The following is a 22,226-nucleotide window of genomic DNA, read 5'->3' as shown; positions in this document are numbered from 1 at the left end:
GGACCGGCAGCCAGTGTGCTCCCAGCCCAACTCTTTGGGAGTCCCTTCCACTTGGTACTGGTGCCTCTTTATCAGAGGCAGCAGCGCAGGGTGGCAGCAGCCCCTGTCCACAGTGGCTGGGGGCGGAGGGGATTCAGAGCAGCCTCTGTGACGTAGCAGCCTCTGTCCATGGGGAACTCAGATCCTCCACGGACAGGGGCTGCTGCCACAGAACAGCCTATGTCTCTGGTGGGACCAGGCTTGCAACAAACAAAGGCTGCTCTGTAGGATGCCGGAGCAGCCTCTGACCATGGCGAGCCTGGTCCCACCACAGACAGACTCTGATTTGTGGCAGCCTCTCCTGCCCTCTCCCTCCGCGCAGGGGGTGGATAGGGTCAAGCAGGTCTGCGGAGCCAGCACATAAAGAGCCAGCTTAAAAACTAGCTCTCTGTGCATATTGGCTTTCTCCTGCCCCCTCGCCCTCTGCACTATTGCCTCTGATAGAGCAGCAATGCTGGGACCAGGGGAGGGGCATTGATACAGAGGCAATAGTGCAGAGGATGAGGGGGCAGGAGGAAGCCAATATGCACAGAGAGCTAGCTTTTAAGTCGACCAGATTAACCAATAAGCCTAGGCCTATTGGTTAATCGTGTAGTCATTTTACATGCCTCAAGTGCCACGTGATTAGGATTCACTACCAAATGTAGCCCACTGGTTGGATCACTAGCATCCACTGGCCTGGGCCAGGTACTGATGGGAATAGCAGTATGAACACTGATCCATGCCCACCACATTTTTGCTAAAAGAAGCCGGATCTGAAGTAGCTGTCAGTCCCTTCTCAGGCAGCTTTCTTGTATTTTTGCACATTTTGGCTTTTACTTGGCATGTAATTTTGCTATTACCCTGTGAGCACTGTTAAATCAGAGGATGAGATGCATTATGATTGATGCAGTCAGTGAGCTAAGTCCACAGCCTCTTACACTAGTGGTGTCCATCTATTTTCCTGAGGGCCAAAAATGTTGTTTTATTATGGGGAGAGGCCATCAATGTGAGGGCACAGCAGTTTAAGGTAGGAATGTAAAATCCCATTTAATGAGTTAACCAGTTAAATGTGCTGTTTAACCAGTTAACCAATTAAAGGGGGGACAACTGGAGCAGCCCCTGCCTCTGATGCACACTGGCCTTGTAGGATTGGAGCAGCCCCAATGGTGAACAGTAACTTCATGTGAAATGGTTAACTTTTCATGTCCCTAGTTTGAGATTTCTATTTATTTCCCTTCTCTCTAAGTTCTTAAACTGTATTGAAAACCAAAAATCAGCTTCCAACTCCAACCCAGAAACGGTAGGTTTCTTTCTCTAAGAACCCTAGGCTTGTCCTACTCCAACCGGATCCCAGAAACTCAACCCATTGTTCTCTCCACAAAGGCTCATAATTGCAAATCTTTCTCTTCTTCTCCAATCCATGTTCCTTAGACATCCACCCCAGTAATTCCTGTTTTCTGGCTTACTTCCTCTTTAGTTGCCCAGCACCAATTCTCTCCTTCCCTAAATAAAGTAAATCACTGAGGGCCTATAATGGTCCTAAATGGAATTACAGTACACAGAAGACACCCATAAAATCAACTGCTGCTGACCCTTCTGTTTTTATGGGTCCCTTGCTATCACTGCCCCATTTCCCTCTGTCCTAGATACCCCCACTTTCCCCTGCACTAGCTGCTATTTTGCTTGCTTGCCCCTGTCCACCTCCTGTGAAGACCAAATGGCCTATTGCCTCAATTTTTTTCACTGCCCGTTCCTTCCTCTTAAAGGAGCAGCTGCTCAGAGACAAACTGCTCTGCTTTTCACAACCACTCTCCCTGAGAAAAAGCACGGTTGGGGAACATGACTTTCTTTCATAATTGAATGCAAATTTCTTTTTGATACAGTTTCCCTACAGCCCCCCAATTCAGAGCCCTGAGGGAAGAGACACTCTGCACACTATTGTATTGATTGATATAGAAACACGGTGATACTGATTTACTGTTGTCTTTGTCACAGGGATTACAGCTACAACCAACGTTCACCTCCATGGATGGAGCAACAGCCCTGATAGCAGTAAATAACCATTCTCCTCCCAACCCTGCCAGCATTCTGGATTCCTTAGGGAGTGTGATAACCAACCACTCTCTAGTACTGAGTCAGGGACACAACCTTCATTCAGGTTCCAGTCTAACCCAGAGCAACAGTACTGCCTCCGCTCTTGGAAATCTGCCTATATCTGATCAAAATCTGGTCACTATGGGGCAGTTGGTAACTGTTGGAGGTGTAGAGGATACAGGAAGCCTGGAGGGAGGGATCCATCAGTTTCTTTTGGGAGACGTCCAGACCATTCCAATACGGATTGTAGACAATCATCCAGATCTTAGTAAGTTTAAATCTGCTTGTGATATTTAAATGCACAAATTGAGAATGAATTTTCTTAGCCACGTGTGTTATGGGGCGGCTTGGGGATTTGTCATCTCTAGAATACTCCTTCAAATATCTGAATGAGTGGATACCACTTAGTTTCTTAAGCAGCTAATTGAAATTTTTGAAACTTTTTTTCTTTCTGAAAATGGTCTTTTTTTATTAATTTTTTTGTCAAACTATTGATTTTTTTCAATTTCTGGCATTTTTCATGACTTTTTACTCAGACTTTATCAATATATTTTCATTTACTGAAAAATGCTTTATGCTAAACACAATTCTTATACTAAAACCAGATTTTTGTGGTAAATAAGATATTTTTGATTAACAAAAGCCATGTATGTTTTGATTAACTAACAGTTACAACAAGGGAATTTTGTTAGGGAGCTGCGGATTGTTTGTTATTAATGTATTTAAATTCTTCAAAACCTTAGCAACTTGGAAATGTTGTGTGACCCTCCCTCCTTCTCTCCCCCCCCCCCCCCCCCGGCCTCCTCCCCCTGCCAAAAAAAAAACCACCCTAGTATCAAAGACTTACTCAGACTGTCTTTTGGGAGGTCTCACTTTCAGTTTGTTCAGTTGGAGTGCACAGGTAGTTACAACTTTTTTGATTATATAATTTCTTGGGGTTTAAAACATTTTTTGGGTTTTTTTTTTAAAGAAAATACATTAAAAAAAATCACAGTAAAGCCAAACAAATTTTTCTCCTTTCATAGACTAGAGAGTATCTGAAAGTCCTTTTTATCAAGGAGTTGTATTTTGCAAAACCTCTGCCATGGAATTTGGTGTAGAATTCATCTACAGATTAAATTGTTACAAAATATAGGCTTTAATTTAAAAAAAAAAGTTCTGAACTCCAATTATTATGAAATAAACCCTCTGAATGTGGACTAGATGTAGATCTAAGCAATTTTGTTCTTCCTGAGTGTGCAGGCAGCCAAAAAATAACTGTAAGGAGCCCTATTTTTTTCAGAGTCAGAATTCAGAAATGTAAGTTCTGACTAGTTGAGCAGGAATATATATAGCTAACAATGGAAGCATTTACTGGTTGTATCATTTATTTCTGATCTAAGTCAATCAAATTCTCAAATGTTTAAATTATCTAAAATTGTCCTGGATTTTGCAGTCTATTGCACTGGAATGGTATTTTAAAGCTATTTTAAATTCTTACAATTGACCTTAATTACTGTTCTTAAAAATTCAGTTTTTATTGTTGGTATAAGGATTCCAGAGAGGTCATCAAAAATATTTCCTCTTCTCTAGTCCATCAGTCTTTCTGTCTGTCCTTTCAAGCTGGATGGTGCTGTCTCTCCAAAATATTGGTGGAAAGCTGAGTGAATTTTAAAGAAATATTTTATACATAACAGAAAAAAGAACAAAGGAATAAAATTATAGATATGAGGAAAATTTAACTAAGCTCTTTTTTATATTTTTCTGGAGGTCAGTGCACATTTCTTGATGATAACTCATTTATTTGGGCTGTACATCCTCCATCACTTCATAGTTACCATCCTTCTTGTTCTGGAAAGTGTTCAAGATTCCTTTCAGAACATCAGTGCCTCTCATTAATTACCTGAATTCTGAAACACAATTTAATTCACAGATGTTTCTAAATACCACATATTTTGTCATTATAAGAGGCCACATAATTGTATTGGAGATTCCTGGAAAGTGACAGGTGAGGAGATAATGTACAGCTAAAGCTGGAATTTCCCCCCCCCCCCCCCCCAGTAAGTCCAATGCTATCAGGCAGGCAGGCCCAAATTTAGAATTTAGAAGAACTTTTCAGTGCTGCACTTTGTAGATTCTGAGACACACATCAGGACAAGTCAGTTAAAAGTCATCCCTTACAATCCAGCTTCTCTCTAATTTAACTGATAGTTAAATAATAGAATATCTTGATGAAAATGTGTAACATGTTCAGTAAGATCATTTCTCTGTGCTCGGGAAGAAATTCTATACTATTATTGAAAACAACTTTTCTATTGTAATCTGTCTCTTTCATGCCCACAATTATTATTGACAGACACTCTCTTCCCAAAAAGTACTTATTTAAGATGACAGGTTTGTGTATTTAAGTGGGCATACCAAATTCAGTCTTGGTGTACTTGCATACAACTCCAGCATCTTCAGTATAATAATACTTACATCGCAGCTGAATTTGGCAAACTATATTTATCAGACACACCTCAGATTAATACATAAAGAAGGAACTCTTCATGTTGATGAAAAAAGAGCTCCTTAGAGAAAGTAACTTTATAGATTCCAGTTCATTTGTTCCTTTTCATGTGTAAAACTATTTCAGATTTTTGTTCAGAATTTTGATTTGAACAAATTAAATTCTGTTTGCTTCATCTTTTAACAAAGCATGTATTATGGTTTTGTTAAATTACTGGAATGCTGATATCTTCAGTGCCCCATGTGCTGGCATAAATCACCATGCTTTCCCAAACTACAGTCATATTTTGCTTGTAATTTGTAAACAGTTCTTAAGAGCTAAGTGTTATAGATCAAGTCTTGACCATAATGTTTTGTTTTATGTTTTGCTTTTAAAGTTGAAGAAAGTCCAGAGGGTACCATTTGTGTGGGCCAAGTTAAACAAGAACCCAAAGAACAAGCATTGTCTGTGGAGGCAGATAGAATCAGAGACTGCCAGAGCTCTGCTGCTATTTAAATCTGTGAAGGCATTAAGGATTTGCAACTCGGAGGACTCGGTCTTGGAAAAGAAGGCGGATATTCTCCAAACAATGCCATTTTTCAAATGGCTTTGTGACAGTCTGTGTAGGCTCCATACACTAGTTCTGACAGACAGCTGCTTTGATTTACAGCTGATACGGTTCACTGCCAATTCCAGGTCATTCAGTTCCTATATGTAGCTCCACTTTCTTCCCTTCCAAGTTTTGAGTAATTCAGATACTATCCAGATGGTCTAGTTTACTCATAATTTCAATAGGTCTTCCAAAATTAAATCCACTAGTTTAATAATATGGATCAGAATGCTGCTACTTACTAATCTCTTTGAAACCCTCACCTCTCTTGGTATTCCAAAAACAGAATCTTCCCTGACATGCATCAATAGCGGCAATCATTTTGACTGAAAAATAAAGTCTTTGGAAATCAAGGCACAACACTTGAAAAATATCAAGGGCAATGGATGCAGGAAAAATGTGGACTGCATCTGACAGGAATGTTAGTGATGCAAAGGTAAAATAGCCAGGTGACAATTAAATTGGGTGATGAACGGGAGCAGATGGATTGCAGAGTAAAAGAGGATTATGTTTTGATGCATTTAACATTTTGGCTTTATTGTGGGGTTTACTTTCTTAGCCTTCAGCCTTTACTCTGACAGAGCAGCAGCCAGCTGGTCATAATGACTAAAAGAAACAGTTCCATTTTTCAGGCTTACTTCCCTCTTGTTTTGTATATTTACACTTTACATTCTGAAGCATATGATTTAATATACAGATGGCCATGGCATAAGTATTAGTGATACCATTATTAAAAACAATATTCGAAATCTGTAAGCCATCTGTGGTGCACTGCTAGATAAACAGTAGAAAAGCAAAACAATGATGTCACTAATGATGTCTTTGTAGTGGTCAGAGAATAAATGGGTCTCAGGTTTTCCCTGAGACAGCTGTTACGACTGAACAGGGTCTATGTTTCTGGTCAGTTGAATTTAAGGAGCTAACTGGATTAATGTCAGAAGAATATTTTTTTCCACATCATGCTCAAAGACAAGTCCATAACAAGTAGCAAGAACTGATTTATATCTTATGTGCCATGCAGAATTCATAATGAATTACTGATACTTACAAATATTTTAAAGTCAGTTTTAAGCAAAAAATGAAATAAAACTGATACAACATAGATACCAAATTAAATAACAATTGCTTTGCTTTGGATGTTGTTTACAGCATCAACTCTAACAGATATCCATTATTAATCCACATTCTCAGCCATAACAATTCACTCTTGGTTTTATAACGTGCAAGATCAGTTTGACTATGGTTTTACTCACAGATTTGCAAAGGAAAAAGCATTACAAGTATGATTTGTGCATGTAAAGGATAAAAACTGTTCAAATTGATACTGTTAATGAGTGTTCGAAATATGCACAGATATCTTTAAATCTTAGAAATCTGAATGAATCTTGAATTTCCTTACTCTTGAGCATTTAAAGCTAAAGATTCTTGAAATCTCCCGTTATGCTTAGTTTCTCTAAATATCTTTACAGGCTGCATCAGTTAAGGTCATACCTCCATTGAGTATTGCTGATACTGTTAACGTTAAAATCTGTTTCTAGTTCAAATTAGAATGTTCCAACAGGGAGTGTGTGCTCTTTTTAAGTAAGAGACAGCATGTTGGCAGTTACAAAATCTTCAGTTGTGTGGAGACTCATAGATTGCATTTAAACTCATGTCTTTTGTGGTATGCCTTACACATTTCTGCTGGGGTAAATACAATGATATTTTGCTGTGCATTTTATTTTTCTGTTAACTTTGTGACATCTTGTCCACTTCAGGACCATAGTGTACCAACTGAAACTGTAAAATGAGCAGGAAAAGGAAATAGATATTCAACAGTATTTTAGAAACTGATTCTTCTTCCCACTCAGCTACTGTTGAATATCCCATTTCCTTTTCCTGCTCCTTTTGCAGTTTCATTTGTACATTCCAGAACAGATTACCCTTCTCAAAATTCTATGATATTGACATTGAAATCTTGACTCAGAGCAGCAAATTAGTATTAAAAATTACCAGTGACAGGTTTACAACATTCTATATTCGTGCTTAATATAAAAAACTAGGGTAAAACTTTTCATTGATTTGAATACCAGCATATTTAATACTTCTTATTTCCCCCGTGACAATGCTTAGGAAGGGCTATTCTTCTCTCAGTTGCTATTCCTCCACCAGTTACTATTCCTCCTAATATGATATGTGGTCTGATTTTTGCACTAACCAGGAGAAAATTCAAAGGATATGGACTTCACTCTTGGTAAATACAGGCTATTAAAGGAAACACTCTTTTAGGTCATTTTGAATAGCGGACTGAAGAGTGACTTTCCTCAGTCTAGTTTGAATTGCATAGTACCCTGAAAAGAATAGAACCAGAAGGATGGAGAGGGGGTTGGGTTTTTGTTTTTTGTCAAAGTACAGCGAGAGAGAAATTTAAAGGGTCCAGTTATGTAGTGTAAGAAATTACACATTAATATAAAAGTTTTAATCCCTGTTTTTTTGCCATCCTATTTCTCCTGGTTTTTATTTCTAGAACATTATAAAATAATTGATCTTGTTTTAAATGTTTGTGGCTGGTATTCTAATTATAGTATCAAAATGAACTTCAAATTCTTTAAATTCCAATTATTTTCCCTCTAAATATAAACTCTGGTAATGTCACATTTTTCTTCTGAGAGAGCATAGTCTTTTCTCTTACAGAGTTATACGTACATTACTTGTGTTATGTTTCCCACAGACTAAAATGAACTAGCCACATAGGCCCACTCATTGTAGTCAAATTGGTATTTTGATCTGCTAGTTTCCAATTGAAGGTTACAGATAAAACGCCTGATTCTCCTCTCATGAACATGTATAAACTAAATTGATTACATTGTAGTTACATCAGTGTTAAACTACTGTGAGTGAACGAAGAATCGACCCCAGTGCTGTTCTGAATATGTTGCATAGTCATTTATTGTGAGTTTACATGCAAAACAGTTGGCTTTGAGTTCACAATAGGAATTAGAAACATTTCTAAAGTTAACTTTGGCATGTTCAAAACACTTGTTTTACAACTCTACTAATTTTGAACTTCCACATGGTTTAAAATGAACTAATTTTCACCAGTCTTTCCCCCTTACGTCAGTTGCTCATGAAGAGTGATTGGTCTGCTTCAACAGAAAGGTTGTGTGTATGCAAAAACTATTGGGTAAAATGCAGAAAAATCACCAAAAAGACAAGAGACCATGGTTCCTGTTTAAGCCTAGAAACCAGCAAGGTTACAATGCCTTCTTTTCCTTTATCTGCTGTCAAGATACAAGCTTGATTGTATAGTCTGAAGAATGTTTCAGTTTGTACAAAGTTTAAAGAGAGACAAATCTATATATATTGTAAACTAATGTATAGTGTTTCTTGTTGAAATGTAAACTTTTTTTTTAAAGAAAAAGCCTGTATTATGTAATAATTTAAGTCTTGGTTGTATTTTTCCTACAGGTTGAGGTGCAGTTTGTGTAATGCTGCTTATCTAAAATAATTGCTTTTGATACATATATATTAATATTGACTGCTGAAATAGTCCATAAACAGAAAAACTTTGAAAATGCTAAGTCTTATATAAAACAAAAATATCCTAGAGCCATTCTCAGTGTATCAGAAGTTTTGCTTATTTAAAAGGATGGACACAAGTTTGTTATATGTTTCCTCACTATTATATGCAAAATTTGAAAGTGCCTACATCCAAGTAAGTATCCATTTATTATTTATACATCATCTAGGTGTATATATTGATATGTGCAGCTGAAGTATCTTCCTCTTGAAATCTGGCTTGAAATCTGAAGTTAGTTTTAAGACATAGTAGCCTCATTTGCTGCCTCCTATGGGGAAAAAACCCTTCCTCAGTGTTCCTTCAGGGAACATATTTTGCCATCAAACCGGCCATGGATGTCAGTCCTGAATGTTTGGGATCCACAGGAGACCAAAGTCGTTTGTGCACAAGACCTTTGCCTCTTCAGTCTCCTCCTGTTTGTTCACCTTGTTCCTAGCAGTGTGGCCAAGTCTATGCTAAAGGGGAAGGTCAAATCAAGGTACGCAACTCCAGCTAACGTTAATTACATACCTGGATTTGACGTACCTTCAGTTGAGTTTCCCCACTATCCCGAGAGCAGAAGGCCAATGGAAGCAAACCTTCCATTGGCTTTCCTTCTTGCAGGAGTACCAGCTGGAAGATGCCCTGTGGGTTTGATTTAGTGAATCTTAACTAGTCCTGCTAAATTGAACTCTGGAAGATCGATTGAGTGAAGACATGGCCTATGGCTTCATTGGAGTTATGCTTATCAAGGACAATCCCTTGCTGCAGCTGACACTTAGGGTAGGATTGAGAGGGCTCAGCAGAAAAACTACAGTGTCATGCTGTATTTTCCTGCATTGTGGTGTGTTTTGTTTGAGGGGCTTTTTTGGTGGGAGGAGAACCAGCAAAGGTGAGTCCCAAAAGAAGGAATATTTGGGCTACTTAAAGAGATGTCAGGACAGTGCAACCTGTGAAAGACTATCGGAGACATCACAGGGAAGACCATGAAAGCTATTCTAGGAAGGTGGACTTCCCTGGAGAGGAGTATTGCTGTGAGGTGATGTTCATGAAGAGAAATGGGAGGGGTGTTTCAAGGCTGTGGTTCTTGTGGAGGAAGGAGCTGGAGTTGGGTGCCCCATCTGTTGTGGGAGGAGGCTCCATAAAGAGGAAGATGTAGGGGGCTGAGCTTCCGAGAGTGGGATACTGCTGTGGTCAGCATTAGGGATGTAAGCAACTAGTCAAGTCACTACTCAATTAATGGCTTCCCTCTTTCCTCCCCCCTGCTGCTGCTTAGAAGCTGGTTCCCCTCAGCACAGTCTCCACGCAAGAGGAGGGGGGCAAGGGATGCAGAGGTGCAGCATCTGGGACTGGGCACAAGCCAGGACAGCTGAGTCTCAGCTCACACCTGGTCCCCTGCTGCTGCTCTGCCTTTTAAACATAGTAAAAGCTAGGTGACTCTTACTACATTTAAAAGGCAGAGTCACAGCGGGGCTAGCTCCTGGAGCTGGGAGCTAATCCTGCTGTGGCTCTACAGTTTCCCCCCTTATTGACTAATCAAGTAGTTGATGGAAATTCCATCGACTACTCAATTAGCTGATTAAATACAATTTAACCTCCTTAGTCTTTATTGGAGTGTTTCCATGGGGTTCTGCAGTTCTATAGCTGGATTCTGAACTTGTCACAAAGGCCTGACATGGCGGCAGAATCTGTGACTAGCAGGCAGGAGGGGTTCCTCTGGGGAGCTGCAACCATGTACAAGAAAAGGCGCTCTTCATTTCCTATATGCCTGAAGCTCTGTTCCTGGTTTGGTCAGTACCAGGGAGAAGTAAACTCCTATCCCCAAGGCTGATATGCACTTTGCATCTTGTAGCATAGGAGAGAAAACCCCTGCCCAAAGCCCACAAAAGAAACCTCTTCTCCCCTCAGCTTGACCAGGAAGCCACACCTTACTTCCTAGGCCTAATATCTCCTATTAGTCTCTAGCTGCCTGTAAAAACTCCTCATTCCTACCGTCTCATCTCTTCCAGTCCCAGATGCATACAATCGCCACCCAAATCCCGCAGGCCTGTTCCTTCAGCCTGTCTCCTTATCAATTCCAAGTCCACAAGTCACAGGGCCATCTACTGCAGTTGTTCCCCCCCCCACCCAACCCCCGTCTGCTGCTGTTGGAATCTTCTGTTTCCTGAGAGGGGTCATTGGGTGCCTCTCTTGCCAGATCCTGGTAGGGTTGCCTCTGTGTGGCTCCGTTTTTCTGTCTCTTTTCGTTACTGGTGTTTTCTCTTTCCTTTTTGCCTCCTTCCTTATGGATGGTGGGTTTTTTACTCAACTTGTGGGGTTCTTCCCCCCCATCTCAGGTACTCCCAGTTCCAAACAAGGACCAGCACAGGTGCAGGGACTAGCAGGCAGCTACTTGGCTTTACTCACAGCAACAAAGCATCTTTTGCAATTGTGGGCAGGAAGAGGGGTTAGCAGTGTGGATGGGTGTCAGATTCTGGCAGCTTTCTTCACTCCCTCTGCTTCTTTCTTCTGCCCCATGCGGAGACTAGATGAAACTGACATTCCTCCCAATTGCCTGGATTGAGAAACTGCCTTGTTCCCATATCTTTCATATTCTGCCAGCTCTTCACTAGACTTTGTGTGATAGCTGTTGGCCTACTTCCCCACTTACTGATAAACTATAGCTCACTCCTCCCCCTACACACATCAACAGGCAGTCTGTTCAGGAGACCAGGCAAACTGTCCTCTGTCTCCTAGTGATGGAACTTGGCTGTAACTGGGGAAGGGGGATCTGCCTCAACTGTATTGTCTGCCTTTAGCAGAGAGCCTATAAAACTTCATTTGCCCAGTCTAGAAAAGAGCTTCCTGAGCCCAGAATAAACTGCAACAAATAGCTCACCTGAAATAATTATCTTCTTACAACAGCATATGTTGAGATCTGATTAATGAATGCTAAAGGCACTGTTTAAAGCAAGCTGCATTATTTATTTGTAGGTGATGAGCCAGATACGACTAACCAGCAAAGAAGAGTTAAGGTATGATCTTTTCCCCTGCAGAAATCACTCGGCTTTTTTTCCTGACAATATAAACTGTTACTTCTTTGAGTGGTCCCCATGGGTGCTCTGCTGTAGGGGAGCAGTGCTGCCGTCTGGAGATTTTGAGTAGCCGTAGTCGGCCAGATCGCGCATGCGCGGTACAGTCTTGCGCCGTTCACACATCTTGTCTTGTGCGCAATCCGGCTCCCACCAGTTCCTCTCAACCGCCACAGGTCGCAGATGGAGTTTCCCTCAGCTCTGTGTTCTCCTCGTCAGAACCTAGAATAGTTATAAATAGTTAGTTAGTTAGTATTAGTTAGTTAATTGTTAGTCATAGTCATTCTCCTTGTTCTAGTTTAAAAGAAACAAGTTTGTCTCCCAGACTGTGTATAATTACAGCTTAAACCCCCTTCCTAAAGGGGAAAGAAAGCTGAAGACAACAGTAATTTCAACATGCTGGGCTCCCCTGGCTTCAAGAAATGTAATCTCTGCTGAGATGCAATGCTGGCCTCCAATGGCCATTCTTCATGCATCATGTGCCTTGGTGAGAGCCATGTGCCGCAGAAGTGCTCCCATTGCACTAAACTCATGGCGCGACAGGGAGATGCGCTTCCAAATGATATTATTCGATAAGGCTCTTCACCCTGCACAAGCCGAGTCAGACATGGCATCTCCTCAGAAGCAGAGGGCATCCTCTCCAGGGACAGCCCCCACGAGAAAGAAAAGAGTGTCACTGTCGTAATCATTACCATCGGTCCCCAGTAGCACAGGGAGCAAACCAGGCCCCTCCAGTACCGCCTTCCATAGGCCAACTTCAAGCCACAAAAAATCGGCAGTTACAGCACCGTCGGCACCGAGTGCTATATCGGTGCCAAGCAACTCGCTGACACCTGCACCGACACCCCCGGCACCGAAGCTGACCTTACCAGCATCAGAGCAGTCTGTACTGGTGCCCGCAACACCGAAGCAGTCCACATTGGCGCCTACCTCCACATCGGCACCGTCGGCACTGCAGCCCAGACCCTCAGCGCTGCAGTTTGAACTGACACCGGTAACAACCAACGAACCCATTCATCCAACCAAGGCACCAGAAAAATCAGACAAGCGTAGAAGTGTGACGCTTATGTCACCATCTCCGAGGTTCTCCCTGGTACAGTCTCCCTCTCCACCGGTGCCAAAATCACCAGAGCTCCATCACTACCATCGGCACCGAGAGCACTATATATATATATGACAGGCGAGCCAGGTCACCATTGCCTCATAGATCGTTACCATACCCAGAGTATCGACATCACTCTAGGCACATGTCCATGTCACCTTCCCATTCCTGCAGGAGCTTAGTGTATTATTCTCGTTCACCCGAGACAAGGACCCTTGTCACAAGGCTCTGCTCGAACAAGAGGTTCAGCACCTTCTAGACATCGGAGCAGTAGAGAAGGTGCTGGACGAGTTCCGTGGAAGAGGGTTTTATTCCTGTTATTTTCTTACAGAGAAGAAAACGGGGGGATGGAGACCCATTCTCGACCTACGGAAGTTAAATCGGTACTTAAAGAAGCAGCATTTCAAAATGGTGACTCTTACTTCCATAATTCCTCATCTAGACAATGGAAATTGGTTCGCAGCTCTCGACCTCCAAGACGCCTATTTCCATTTCACCATCCACCCGGCTTATAAGTGCTTTCTCCACTTTACAATAGGGAAGGAGCATTTTCAATATCAGGTCCTTCTGTTCGGACTATCAGCAACACTGAGTTTTTTTCAAAAACTCTTGCAGTAGTGGCAGCGCACTGCATCATTTTCCCATACTTAGACGACTGCCTCATAAAAGACCATTCCCTTGCAGAAGCACAACACATGACGATGGCAAGAAGCAATTTTGCCGCATTAGGCTTCATGATAAATGAACAGAAGCCCACAAATATCCCATCGTAAACCCTAGATGTCATAGGTGAGTACATTGATTCAGTGACGGCACGAACCTATTTGCCAGTTCAGAGATTCCAGGCAATACAGGACCTCATTAGACTGTACTAGACACCAGTCCCATGGTTACAGTTCTCATTTACCTCCAGCTAATGGGACATACGGCATCTATGACTTACATCGTCCATCATGCCAGATTACATCTTTGCTGCCTGCAACACTGGCTGGCTTCCGTGTATGTCCCTGTGAAACATCCGGTCACCAGGCTGGTTTCTCCTTCTACCAAGGTATGTGCCTCCCTACAGTGGTGGACCAGTCCCAGCAACCTCTTAAATTAAATTAATGGAGATTGCCTATCTCCTAGAGCTGGAAGGGACCTTGAGAGGTCTTCAAGTCCAGTCCTCTGCCTTCACAGCAGGACCAAGTACCATCCCTGACAGATTTTTGCCCCAAATGGCCTCCTCAAGGATTGAGCTCACAACCCTGGGTTTAGCAGGCCAATGCTCAAACCACTGAGCTATCCCTCCCCCACTTAGTTGGGATACTGTTTCGCCAGTCTTCCCCTGCCACACATATCACAACAGAAGCATCTCTGATGGGTTGGGGAGCCCATATGGGTACCATGCAGGTACAAAGCTGGTGATTGGGAGTAGAGTTCTCTCTCCACATAAATTTGTTAGAGCTCAGAGTGGTTTTCAACGCCTGCAGACATTTCCAGAGACATATTCAGGGCAAGACTATAGGTATACTTACCAACAACATTGCCACCATGTATTATTATGTCAATCGCCAGGGCAGACCACGCTTTCTGTCCCTTTGCACAGAAGTGGTCCGGCTGTGGAATTGGTGTATTCAAAATGACATCACCTTAGTAGCATCGTACTTACCTGGCACGAACAACCTCATGGCAGACTCTCTGAGCAGGCATTTTGCACCCTACAATGAATGGGAGATCTGCACAGACGTCCTACACTGTTTATTCCACTGCTGGGGCTTTCCCCGGATAGATCTTTTCACCACACACCAGAATGTGAAGTGCGACTGCTACTGTTCCAGAGCAGGTATAGGACGGGGGTCTCTGGGGGCTGCCTTCCTCCTACACTGGGGAGGCCCACTTCTGTACACTTCCCACCCCATCCCCCATCATCCTCTTACCCAGGGTCTAAAAATCAAGATGGATGAAGCCACAATGATTCTTATAGCCTGGGCAAGGCAGTCATGGTTCCCATTCCTCCACAGGATGTCTCTGAGGTCGCCATATGTCCTGCTCAATCTGCCAGACTTGTTTACACAGGATCACGGGTGTCTTCCCCATTTGCAGCCACACACTGTGCACTTAACTGCCTGGTTCCTAACTGGTTCAACCAAGCAGAGCAGGCATGCTCAGACCAAGTAAAGAATTTTCTCCTACATAGCAGGAGAGACACTACTCGCAAGACCTACCTGTTTAAGTGGCACAGGTTCACATCATGGTGCTCTTCTAATGGAGTTATTCCCGAGATGTCATCTGTTCAGTACATACTTGACTACATTCTATACCTCAGCCATGCCAGTCTTTCTATTTCATCCTTCAAGTTACACCTAGCGGCAATTACAGCTTCTTCTTCAAGTGGTCCCTATGGGTGCTCCACTCTAGGTGTCAGGCTTGTCCCAGCGCTGCTGGTCAGAAGATTTCACAGTTGTAGTCAGCTGGACCGTGCATGCACAGTTCGTATCTCGCACCTTTGACGCCTTTTACAACGTTGCGCAGTCCGGCTCCCACCAGTTCCTCTCAACCATCCTCGGTTGCTGGCGGAGCTCTCTTCGTCTCCTCAGGAGACTACATGAAAAACAATTAGAGTACAGTAGTAGTTTAGTTAGTTAATTAGTTAGTTTGTTAGTTATAGTTCTTGTTATATCGTTCAGCTTAAACAAAAAGTTTACAATTAATACTCGTTACTTCTCATTATAGTGTTAGTTAGGTCTCTTGTTCGACTGAAGGTCCAGTCAGACCTGAACCCATTATGCTGGCTCCCCAGGTTTTAAAAAAATGTTGCCTATGTTAGGACGCAATGCCGGCCTCAGACGGCCACGCTGCATGCATTTGTTGTTTAGGAGAGTCACGTATTCCCCAAAAGTGTACCCACTGCTCGAAGCTGACCACAAGAGCACATAGGGATAGGGAAATGTGATTAAAAATGATCCTCTTCTACAATGTCTTACGGCTCTCAGAGACTACTCCGGACACGGATGAAGTACAGAAGTGCAGAGCATCATCCCTGGGGGCGATAACCTCAAAGAAAAAAATGGGCTTTCCCCACACGCTCTCTATCTGCTGCTCCCACAACAAGAGTCAGCCAGGGAGACAAGCCGGGCACTTCTGGTGTCGGCCCGCAATCTTATAAGCCCTCGACACCGGGCTCTTCCAGAAGACCAGTCATGTCGGCATCAACGGTGCATGCCACATCGGCACCGGCACCATCATCCATGCTGAAGTCTGTTCATCTGCACCCGGCACTGTCAGTCCAGCATTCGGCACTCTGGACAAAGCGGCACCACTGGAAGAAGCGGCGCTGCAGGAGATAATGGCACCACAAACGTCTCCAGCTTCCTCATCGGCATTGGACTTCCCATTACGCCGCATCAAGGAACTACAACAGACGTCTGACTGATGACTCTGACACAGGAACCATTTCCGTTCCCACAAAAGCAGCTAGGAAGTCAGAAACATGCCTTCCTTCATTCTCTCCATCCCCAGTACTTTCTCCTGCACCGTCCCCATCACATCAGTTGTACCACTCTCCACACAGGAGGTCCTGTGTTGAATCTCAGTCTTACCAGCGATGTAGCTCATGTTCCCCGCAGCGACAGTCGAGGTCCTATTACACCTCGCACGCTCACAGGTGCTCTTCTTCATGGCACAGGTCTTCACCCCAGAGGTCTCGCTCTCTGACTTGCTCCCCCTGCGCAACCTATCGTAGTAGACATAGGAGTGTATATTCGTCTAGGAGATCATCTCCAGCGTATTCAGATCACTACTATGAGCACCATCTTACCTCCCATAGGCATTACAGATCTCGATCATATGCCTATTCATCCTGCTGCTGTCACTCTTTGACTTACTGGCACTATTCACCACCAGTGCAGGTCCAAGAAAAGACCCAGCCACCATTGCCACCTTCTGACACCCCTCTAGAGATAACACACCATTCAGAACTGGAAGAAGGGCAAATATCCAACATAGATGATCAGCCCCGAGATATCTCTCCCACGGATCTCTCATCCTCCTCTCCGGATTAGGCCATTTTCGCTGGGGACACTTCACCCCGGACAATATGAGAGAATTCCAAGATCTTTTCAAAAGAGTGGCAGAATCTCAGAACGTGCAATTGGTGGAAGTTCAATCAAAACAATACAGTTTGTTAGAGAACTTACATCCTCAACTCCCTATAGATGAGGCTATTTTGGAGTCAGCAACGGAGATTTGACGCACCCCAGCGTCAACTATGCCAACATCGAAGCGGGTGGATAGAAAATATTTTGTGCAGTCAAAAGACCTAGAATTCCTATTCACCCACCCGCAACCCAATACCCTAGTGGTGGATGCAGCCATACAAAGAACAAAAAACCCACAGTTTAGAAATACAGGGGCTGATAAAGATGTAAAGAAATTGGATATCTTCGGGAGGAAAGTATATTCTTCTTTTACGCTTCTTCTCCGTATTGAGAATTTTGCTGCCCTATTATCGAACCATAGTTTCGACAACATTGCGCAACTGACCAAGCTCACTCAACATCTTCCTGAGGCCAATAAAGCACTCTTGCGAACCGTGGTACAGGAGGGCTAAGCATGTTCGAGAGCGGGTCTCCAAATCGCTATGGATGTGGCCGATACAGCGGCACGGTCCATCACCACCGCAATTTCCATGAGAAGGGCCTCATGGTTAGCAACAGCGGGAGTTCCTAAGGACTTACAGAGTAAGGTTGAGGATCTCCCCCTTGATAAACTCAAGCTATTCGCGGAAAAAACAGATGAGGGGAAAAACTCTTGCACCACCTTACAGACTCTTGGGATGTACTCTCCTTTTCCGCGCAGGAGGTATTTCCCCTACCAAAAGAGATATGACTATCAGTTCCACAGGCAACCACAGCGTCCTTTTGACCATATTGAAAGCGGCCCCAGATATCGCACACCACCAACCCTCTATCCTCAAAATAGCAAGTTTGACTTCCCAGTTGAGGGCATGTCAGAAACATCACTGGCACCAAAACTCTATTTCACCAACACCTATGACCCTTCTGTCATCAATGGGTGGACATAACATCCGACATATGGGTATTGGAGGTCATACAATCGGGGATCACAATTCCCTTCACCTCCCTCTCTCCCACCAACCCCGGCCCTCCTTGACTTATGCTGGCTGAATCGTTACCTTTGAAACCACCAATTCAAGATGGTGACACTTACCACGATCATTCCATCTCTCGACAACAATGATTGTTTTGCAGTCATCGACCTACAAGATGCATATTTTCACATCGCCATACATCCTGCGCACAGGCGATTCCTTTGCTTCATAATAGACAACCAACACTTCCAATATCGGGTTCTGCCCTTCAGTCTGGCATCAGCCCCTAGGATTTTTTCAAAAACGCTAGCTGTTGTGGTAGCACATCTTCGCAGTCTAGGCGTGATCATATTCCCCTATCTCGATGACTGCTTAATTAAGGGCACAACGCAACAGGACACCGTCCATGTGGTGTTGGTAGTCAAGCAGACCTTTGATTCCCTCGGTCTCATAGTAAACGAGCAGAAGTCCACGTTAACCCTAACGCAAAGTATAAAGTTTATAGGAGCCATTCTAGACTCTCTTGCTGCAAAGGCATTTCTGCCTCTAGAGAGGTTCCAGGCAATTCAGGACCTCGTGCACGTGTTCGACAAAGCTCCTATGATCTCAGTACACACTTGTCTGCGTTTGCTCGGTCACATGGCCGCTACCACTTTCGTCATTCCCCATGCACGGCTCCACCTCCGGGGCCTACAGCACTGGCTGGCAACTGTGTATATGCCCACAAAGCACAGCATCCACAAAATTGTAGCTCTTCCATCGTACGTTCGAACATCCCTTCGCAGGTGGACAAAAGTGCAAAACCTCATGACAGGAGTTCCATTCTGCCATCCACAACCGATGCCTCCCACATCGGGCGGGGCGCACATATGAACAAAAAATGCATACAAGGCAGATGGTCACTGGCTGAGAGGCACCTACACATACATTTCCTAGAGTTGAGAGCCATCTTTCATGCATGCAGACACTTCCTCTCCCTCATACAGGGCACTTCTGTCAGAGTGCTGACAGACAATGTTGCTGCAATGTACTACATTATCAGACAGGGAGGAGCGAGATCTCATTCCCTGTGTGCCGAAGCGGTGCGTTTCTGGACTTAGGCATACAGAACAACATCACCGTCACAGCAACTTACTTACCTGGCACCAGCAATGTCATTGCAGACTATCTCAGCAGATGGTTTCTTCGAATGGGAAATAAGAACGGATGAACTTCAGCGCGTCTTTCACGATGGGGAACATCTGTGGTGGATCTATTCGCCACTCCCAACAACGCCAAATGCCCCCTTTTCTGCTCCAGAGTGGGCATCGGCAAAGGTTCTCTCGGGGATGCTTTTCTAATCACCTGGAAGAAAACACTTCTGTACGCGTTTTCTCCAACAGTCCTCATTCCCAAGACTGAAGAAAATCAGAGTGGAGGCAGCAACAGTCATTCTCCTGGCCCCGTCCTGGCCGAGGCAAATCTGGTACCCGCTCCTATACAAGATGTCAGTTGTGCCACCTTGGCTCCTGCCTCTCTACCCAGATCTTCTCTCACAGGAACTCGGCTCCATTCTCCACCCCAGGCTAGACTCACTACATCTGACAGCATGGTTGCTAACTGTCTCAGACCAGGAGAGGCCCTTTGCTCGGACCATCTTAAAACGATACTGATACACAGTAGAAAGTCTTCTACTCAAAGTACTTACCTTGCAAAATGGCATAGATATTCACAATGGTGCTCTCGCAACGACATCGAGCCATATACCTGTATCCACTGAGAAGACCACCACCTCCTTCCTGGAATCTGGATCTGGTGCTTGATACCATCATGCACCCTCCATTCGAACGACTACAGATGCTGACTATGAAACTAGTTTTTCTGCTTGCAATTGCATCGGCGCGCAGAGTCAGCGAGTTAGTGATGCTGATGGCAACTCCACCTTTCACCTCTTTCTCTAAAGATTCAGTTACATTGCGTTTTCACCCAGCATTTATTCCTAAGGTCTGGTCTTCTTTTCATATTAATGAGCCCATTGTCCTTCCATCCTTTTATCCAAAGCCCCACGCCTCACAGAGATGCCTTACTTCATACACTCGACATCTGCCGAGCACTTTCTTTCTACATAAACAGAACTCGTCTATGGCGACAAACGGACAGACTCATAGTATCAATTGCACAGCAATGCACTTTCCAGCCAGCGGATTGCTAGGCTCATTGGTCTCTGCATTACCACCTGCCATTCTATAAGGAACAGACCTCTATCTTCACAACCAACTGCGCACTTTACAAGAGCAGTAGCAACCTCCACAGCCTTCACCTGAGGGGTTCCACTGAGCGATATTTGCCGAGCAGCCATCTGGTGATCCAACACTTCTTTCATGTGGCATTACACAATAGTACAATGTTTAGCCACGGACTCCACAGTTGCATCCACAGTATTGTTGGTTGCAGAGAAGCATTGACCCGGAGTGCAGACACTGGTTACTGCTTTTCAGTCACCTAGAGTGAAGCACCCACGGGGACCACTCGAAGAAGAAGTTACTCACTTTTGTGCAGTAACAATGCTTCTTCAAGATGTATCCCTGTGGGTGCTCCACATCCTTCCCTCTTACCCACTCCAGGAGTTGTTTTTTATTCTTCTCGTTGCAGATACCGAGCAGTGAGACAAACTGGTGGGAGCCGGACCATGCAACATTGTAAAAGGCACGGACAGTGCAAGACACGAACTGCGCATGCACGGTCCAGCTGACTACAGCTGTGAAATTTTCCAATCAGCGGCGCCAGGATGAGCCCAACACCTAGAGTGGGGCACCCACAGGGACACATCTCAAAGAAGCATTGTTACTACACGAAGGTGAGTAACTTCTTCTTTCTGTCACTCAGTAGAGGGTACGTCGGTGTCTGCACATCCAATGACAAAAAGATTTATTAAGGGTTTTACGAACTTGAACCCGCCATGTAGACCTCCACCTCCTGCATGGAACTTAGACTTAGTACTCAATACCCTTACCCGGCCTCCCTTGGAGCCGTTGGCCACCACACCTCTTAAGTTACTGACTGTTAAAGTGGTTTTTCTCCTGGCTGTGACTTCAGCTCACAGAGTAGGTGAGCTAGCAGCAATGATGTCAACACCACCTTACACTATTTTTACCAAAGAGCAGGTGATACTTAGGCTTCACTCAGACTTTATTCCTAAAGTATGCTCAACATTCCATCTTAATGAACCAATTATACTCTGTTCATTCTACCCAGCACCCCGTACTGCGTCACAGGAAGCCAGATTGCATATGCTGGACGTTCGGCGTGCACTCACCTTTTACATAGACAGGACCAAAGACTGGAGAAAAACAAACCGTTTGTTGGTCTCCATAGCAGACCGCACTAAAGGCGAGCAGCTTTCCTCCCAACATGTTGCCAAACTGATAACTATCTGTATTACCATGTATTACTCCATCTGCAAAAAGCCTCTGCCAGCACAACCGAAGGCACATTCCACAAGAGCTCTAGCAACAACCACAGTGTTCCTTAGGGGAGTCCTGCTCCAAGACATACGCTGTGCAGCCACATGGTCAACCAATGCCACTTACATGAAACATTACGCAATTTTGCATGAGCTAACGGTGGACTCCTCGGTGGCTGCAGCACTACTTTCAGCTCCAAACTAACCTTGATTACGGAGCGTGTACTCGAATCTGGATGACTACTGCTCTGCAGTCACCTACAGTGGAGCACCCACGGGGACCACTCGAAGAAGAAGAAGTTACTCACCTTGGTGCAGTAATGATGGTCCTTCGAGATGTGTCCCCATGGGTGCTCCACTACCCGCCTTCCTCCCCGCTCTGTAATCTGCTCTCTAGTTCTCTTTCAGATCGAGCAGCTGAGAGGAACTGATGGGAGCCAGATTGCGCACGAGACAAGACATGCAAACGGTGCAAGACTGCACCACGCATGCACAATCTGGCCGACTATGGCTAATCAAAATCTCTGGACTGCAGCGCCAGGACGGGACCTGACACCTACAGTGGAGCACCCATGGAGACACATCTCGAAGAACCATCGTTACTGCACCAAGGTGAGTTACTTCATCATCCATGACTTTTATATTAAATAGCTGACTTAGGTTCCAGCAGCTTTCTCAGGCAGTATATTTATTTTAAATATATCAGTGGGCCCCTGAAAGTGACAAATCGAACAGTAATGCTAACTAGCCAGAAAGATTATCTGGAATGTAGAGTTACACCCTCATCTG

The 22,226-nt window shown here is 44.1% G+C and overlaps 2 protein-coding genes across 3 annotated transcripts in view; both read left to right on the top strand.

The window, feature by feature from the left end:
* The window catches only part of CARF (calcium responsive transcription factor), a 66,966-nt gene extending 58,197 nt beyond the window's left edge, over nt 1-8,769 (top strand). Inside the window, exons 15-16 of one of the 2 annotated variants that reach the window (XM_075933834.2) lie at nt 2,017-2,383; nt 4,980-8,769. In XM_075933834.2, the coding sequence (XP_075789949.1) occupies nt 2,017-2,383; nt 4,980-5,098 (486 nt within the window). In that variant the 3' untranslated portion in view covers nt 5,099-8,769. The remainder of the gene's footprint in view (nt 1-2,016; nt 2,384-4,979) is intronic. The other variant, XM_006130504.5, reaches the window with a different exon arrangement.
* A 204-nt stretch (nt 8,770-8,973) lies between these two features.
* Nucleotides 8,974-22,226, top strand: part of CNBD2 (cyclic nucleotide binding domain containing 2) — a 53,165-nt gene continuing 39,912 nt past the window's right edge. Inside the window, exons 1-2 of the mRNA XM_025188392.2 lie at nt 8,974-10,520; nt 11,704-11,744. Of these exons, the coding sequence (XP_025044177.2) occupies nt 10,406-10,520; nt 11,704-11,744 (156 nt within the window). The 5' untranslated portion in view covers nt 8,974-10,405. The remainder of the gene's footprint in view (nt 10,521-11,703; nt 11,745-22,226) is intronic.

Source organism: Pelodiscus sinensis, chromosome 7 (assembly GCF_052426305.1).
Source record: "Pelodiscus sinensis isolate ZL-2025 chromosome 7, ASM5242630v1, whole genome shotgun sequence".
Lineage (NCBI taxonomy): Eukaryota > Metazoa > Chordata > Testudines > Trionychidae > Pelodiscus > Pelodiscus sinensis.
This window is presented reverse-complemented; position numbering and strand designations above follow the sequence as displayed.